This window comes from Pyrus communis, chromosome 13 (assembly GCF_963583255.1).
Source record: "Pyrus communis chromosome 13, drPyrComm1.1, whole genome shotgun sequence".
Lineage (NCBI taxonomy): Eukaryota > Viridiplantae > Streptophyta > Magnoliopsida > Rosales > Rosaceae > Pyrus > Pyrus communis.
This window is the reverse complement of record NC_084815.1, coordinates 21,233,911-21,239,336: the sequence shown is the minus strand read 5'-3', so window position 1 is coordinate 21,239,336 and position 5,426 is coordinate 21,233,911. Positions and strand designations below refer to the sequence as shown.

The 5,426-nt window shown below is 36.1% G+C and overlaps 1 protein-coding gene across 1 annotated transcript; it reads right to left on the bottom strand.

Moving 5' to 3' along the window:
- Positions 1–827: 827 nt before the first annotated feature.
- Positions 828–3,556, bottom strand: LOC137713513 (uncharacterized). Its single transcript, XM_068452817.1, has 5 exons — positions 3,155–3,556; positions 2,292–2,531; positions 2,114–2,200; positions 1,865–1,998; positions 828–1,250 (listed from the first exon to the last, which is right to left on the bottom strand). The coding sequence occupies exons 1-5, from the start codon at positions 3,392–3,394 to the stop codon at positions 1,142–1,144; spliced, it is 810 nt and encodes a 269-aa protein (XP_068308918.1). The 5' UTR covers positions 3,395–3,556; the 3' UTR covers positions 828–1,141.
- Between the last annotated feature and the right edge of the window lie 1,870 nt (positions 3,557–5,426).

Genomic DNA, 5,426 nt, shown 5'->3' with positions numbered 1-5,426 from the left:
AATTTGCACCCTACTGTTAATTTTTTTTTTTTTTTTAATTTTCCATCTATTCTTTTCTTAATTTTCAATCTTTCTAATAGCTTCCAACAAAGTACTAAAATTAACATAAACTCACCTGCATAATATAGGGTAAAATGTACAAAAACATAATACAATTAGTATGTGACATGGGTTGATTATAAGAAAAAGTTATGAATCGGGTTTAAAGCATGTAGAAGAAGAAATAATAACAAAAAGAAATAATAATCCTAAACTCATGGATCAAACCTATTTCAATAAAATGGGTTATTCTTAATAAGGAGTCGAAAATTATGAATAGACTAGCCGTTTTTTTACTAAAGCTCGATTCTCCGCAATTTATTTGAACTTAGCTTTCACTTTTATAAAGAAAATTGTATTCACATACAAAAATTTACACATCAATCCTTTTTGTTATCAATTTTGTATAGTCAAAAATCAAATAAAATTACTCCATACTGATTTATTATGACTAATAATACTATCTATGATAAATTGTAAAATTCTAAATTTTAATCTATTTGTAATAGGATAAAGATATAGGAACATGATTAACATACATCTTATTTAGTTTCTTACACACACTTGTTTAATTATGATCAAATTAAAAATTTAACAGTAGGGTGCAAATTGACTAATTATAAGAGTTGAGGGGGGAAATTGGCTAAATTAAAGTTGAGGGGGGAAATTGACTAATCATGAGAGTTCAGGGGGGAAATTGGCCAAAATTAAAGTTGAGGGGGGAAATTGGCTAATGGTCACAAGTTCAGGGGGGAAATTGATAATATAGCCTAAGGAATATACTGAAGAAAATAGTCCTACTTGTGTAACAAACAATCACATTTATGCCAACAACTTCATAACATTCATCAACCTGAGTACACACAGTTCTAACATCGAAAGTAAGCAATTCTGGTAACTTCCCCGGCTTTCAATTGAACTCGCACATTTCTACCAGGCATCGCAGATTCTCAAGGACTTGATGAAGATTCACAGACTACTCATGCGTTCAAAAGAGAAAAAGAATGAGGAAAAGAAATCACCAAAACTTTTGCTGGATTTCTGACCTAAGTCATACATGGGACACAATCCTTGTCAGGCAACATCCTTTTGATCCCATTAGCTACGATTGCTTCTTGAATGCATTGATTTTGTCCCTGACATAGTACAGCTTGGCCCTCCGCACTTTCTTCTTGTCCAGCACCTTGATTTCCTTTATGTTCGGCGAATACCTGCCAAACATCATCCACTTCGTCGGTCATTTTGTAGAGACTGACAGCATATTATATACTTATGTGAAACGAATGATAAAATCCCACACATGAGAACTCCAGATGAAATTATCAGATATCAATAGAAATAAACTTTTGTTTGAAGCGCTAGCCCCAGCCCCAAGTTAATCGTCTGTTTCACCTCAAATAGTAATTTGTGGAAAAAACTAAAAACCTAAACTTGCGTTGAAGTTAATCAGTTCACGGTCACGAACCCAGAGGTTTAATAAGCAATGTTTACCGAGCATGATTAGTTTCCTTGTTTTCAGAGTACAGAATTTTGACTAATAAAATTCAGTACCTCCTTAGTCCTTACAGACTCCACTTTAATAAACATGTTACCACAAAATCTACAAATAACTATTTTTCAATGAAAATTGTATCGATAATGCTGTGCAAGCATCTAAGACTCGTATAATCAGAGTTGAGATAACTCAGTATGGCAACATTTCAATACAACTGCTTCCACGACATCCAGCTAAGAAATCACATGTTCACCTTCCAACTTAAAGCAGGGAGTCAAAGACGACTAGAGCCATCAATAGTAAAGGAAAATGAACATCAGAATTGCTTACAATGGGAAGAGAGATTCAACCCCGACTCCAGCCACTTGCCTCCTGATTCTAATTGTAGTGTTTAGACCAGCATTACGTCTAGCAATCACAACACCTTTCACGACTGAAACACGTCGCTTGTTGTCGGGTACTTCCTGTTCACATACGGAAAAGCGTTGAGAAAAAATATGGACTCAATCTCATGAGGAACTCCCTCCACAGCATAAGGAGCATTATAACACCATTTTTTCCGAAAAGAACACATCATACCACTCTGAGTTGCACCATATAACCAGGCCTAACATCTGGTATTTCTCTCTGCACCTTCACTTCCTCTAAAGCTTCCTTATCTAGAATCTGTGACATATAAATCAACTAATATACATATAACAACAGGAACAGAAAAGGTGTTATGTATTGTCACGAATACAAACCGATACACACATGCCTGCATTATGTGGTGGGCAGTTTTATCAAGCCTCTTGAATTTGATGCGAGGAGCTACATCAGAGACGGACATTCCTGAATCTTGAGTAGCCGACTGAACAGAATTTCCCCCTGTTGCAATGCACCTTCTCGGGAAAGGAGGTGAAACTGCCGCACATCGAAAAAAGCTTAGTTGAGCACTCTTGAATAAGTTGGAATTACAGGAAGAAGTTGGGGCCGCAGTTTGAGAGTTCAGTGTTGTCTGGTAGAATAACACTACAAGCATCAGAAAAACGCTATATTTGGAAAGAAAGACAAAATATTGCTCTCCAAATGAATTATACACCATAAAACAAAAAAGGTGTTAATGACATGTCATCTAGTGTTGATGGCCCGTCTTCCGGTTTCCTATTTGTACAGTAATTCTATCGTAATCCAAATCTCTTAAGAACATATTTTACTTACTTCTCTATCACATTTCTGGTTTACATCTCGTAAGTATCAATAGAATCGCCCGATTCCCCATTTATACAAAATGTCATGACTTACGACCATGGTGAACACTGCCGGAGTGGCATTCCACAAGACGAAATGTAAAATGCAAGCTGGCCTCTAGATTAATTTCTAGGCTTCAATTGCATCAAAAACCTCAAATTTAACAAAGAAATCGTCTTTTCGTAAATGTATCAACATTTAAACTAAACCGCTCAATTATACTAAAAAAATTGGGCTTTTCAATTCCAAAAACCTAAAATTCACAATTACATACATATGCAGAGTAAAATTCAAAACTATAAACATGTTCAAAATGTATTCTTCAGATTAAATAGCTCACAAAACATGCTAAAATGCTATTAGAGAGCGCATAGCGAGTCGAAAACATACGAACGGGGCCGAAGATCGATACGAAAACTTGGAAACTGACTGAAACAAGGAACTTTTCGAAGGCCCAAAACCCGATAAATCCCCCAATTTCTTGGCAGAGGCCAAACGATCCGACGCCAACGAGCTATACCCAGAACCGCCGCTCAATTGGTAAGCTCCAATCGATCTGAAATGAGCAATTTTTGAGCTGTCGACCCTTTGCCTTCGGACCAACCGGACGCTCGCACTTAAAGATTGCATTTTTACGATGTGGGTCTGCAATCAAGTTTCCTGTTTGGTTTCTGAGAAAATGGATGCAATTTTCTATTGGGTTTTCTAGGGAACCAAACGGGGAGGGATGATCGGTGACTTACCCAGCTCCAGGTCTTGCTCGGTGACAACAATCCCAGTGACAGTACCCAAAACCCGCGGTCGTTTGGGAATTGGGGTTTATGTGCAGGGTAGATAGACGAAAATGCCCTCAGTGGCTTCGAAGGCATTTAGGGCTCCGATTTGGGACCAAGGAAACGGGCCTATATCAACAACCTGAGTGGCCCAGTAATGGACTTTGGGCCTATAAACGTTAATTGTAATGTCTCGTCTTATGAGGCAAGTGTGAGAAAAGTGAAGAACGAAAATGATATCTGGTTGTTCAGGTATGAGACGCTCTCCTTGTTTCTTGTTTCTTTTCTTTCTTTTTGTTTGTGGTTTGAAATGAAGCTGTGAACTGAACAGAAAAGAAAAACATGGTTGTATAGGTATGAATCGTAAGATATACTTAGTTTCAACGTGTAACTCACCCGTTTTTTCATTTCTTGTGCACGCAAGATATGTCAAGAATGACAGCTAAATTATGTTAATTCTAATTAATTTTTAAATAAAGCCAACTAGCTTTACTAATTTTACGAATATATAGCTCATTCTCATTTTTGGGGGTTGATGTTTGCTAATATATTCTCAATTACACGAGATAGGTTGGGTTCATTCTTTGCCAGTAATATTTCAACTTCGTTCTTCTCCTTGTAATTTCCTTTTCCTTCTTTACGAAGGGCCAAATTGGATTAATGGTTCCATGGTGATAAAGTATTTGAAAGATAACCCACCTGACGTTCGTGGTGAAACCTGTTAGCAAATTTAACCGTAAGTTAGATTTCTGTCAAATCTCAGTTAGATGAAGAGATAAAAATGACCGACCACTCTTTCTTTCTGTTACCCTTCCTCTCTCTGTCCCAAGTGCGCTCATTTGAGTCATGGTTGTCATCTTCAACCATCTGCATTTCCATCATAACAGACACAATGCCTCCATTCGGTTACTAACAAGACACAATATCTAACATAATAATGCCTCCGCCTTAACACCCGGTCGCCCAAGAACAAAAACAGACAAACAAATGTGATAATATACAAAGAAAATCAGAACAAGGAGACAAGGAGAAAGAAATATGAATCTGTGATGGTGTATTTGGTAAAGGAGATACAGATTAGAGAGAGAACAGAGATGGAGAGAGAACGTGAACAAAAAGATAGCTTGAGGTTCGACAAAAGTACGTATTTATCGTCGCATTTAGTGGACGAAAATTTTACTTTTGAGTTAGTTTTGTTAACAGTTTTTACCACAAAGGTTTAAATCCTAAATTTATCACAGAGATTATCTTTTGAATATCTTATCACTACGAGCCATTTTGTCCTTACGAAATAGAAAAAATAATTCACCAATGTATAATATTTTCTGTTTTTTTTACTTCGAACTTTTCCTCGATGAAAAGAGTAAATGATAGTTGTTGTAAACCAACTCTAATAATTATTTTGTGGAAAACGCCACACGATGATACTTTTCACCTTCTTTTCCTTTAAGACAGTTGGGTTCCATTTGATGAAGCTTTACCATAAAGAATTTCATTTCCTTATTCTTCTTTCCCATTAAGGACATGAACATAGCTATAACTAGAGTATCAATGTTGCGATAATTGAAGCGAATTTAGTACTGTCATGTGAAAAAATTAAAATATCTAATAATATTTTGATTGATTTAAAATATTGTTATAATCACATCTCAATTATAGGTAAGATTCTTTAATGGTTTTTTAGCCAAAATGGTCTATGAGATTGATATAACTATTTGTTTTGGTCAATGACAATGAAAATCGAAGAAGTGTTCATTGAGTTTGTCCACCGTAAATTATTTTGGTTATTCCGTGAAAAATTTGTCAATATCATCGTTAAATTGTCACGTGAATGACCACGTGACCAACTTTTTAAGGTATTTTTGTCAAACCAACTTCTTCTCCACTTG

What these genes read in the sequence shown, in the direction of transcription:
- LOC137713513 (XM_068452817.1), bottom strand. Translation starts at nt 3,394, where the DNA reads ATGCAATCTTTAAGTGCGAGCGTCCGGTTGGTCCGAAGGCAAAGGGTC. An exon ending in ATATGGTGCAACTCAGAGTG is followed by an intron (nt 1,999 to 2,113) that starts GTATGATGTGTT and finishes GTATGTGAACAG; the next exon opens with GAAGTACCCGACAACAAGCG. An exon ending in GTTGAATCTCTCTTCCCATT is followed by an intron (nt 1,251 to 1,864) that starts GTAAGCAATTCT and finishes GATGTTTGGCAG; the next exon opens with GTATTCGCCGAACATAAAGG.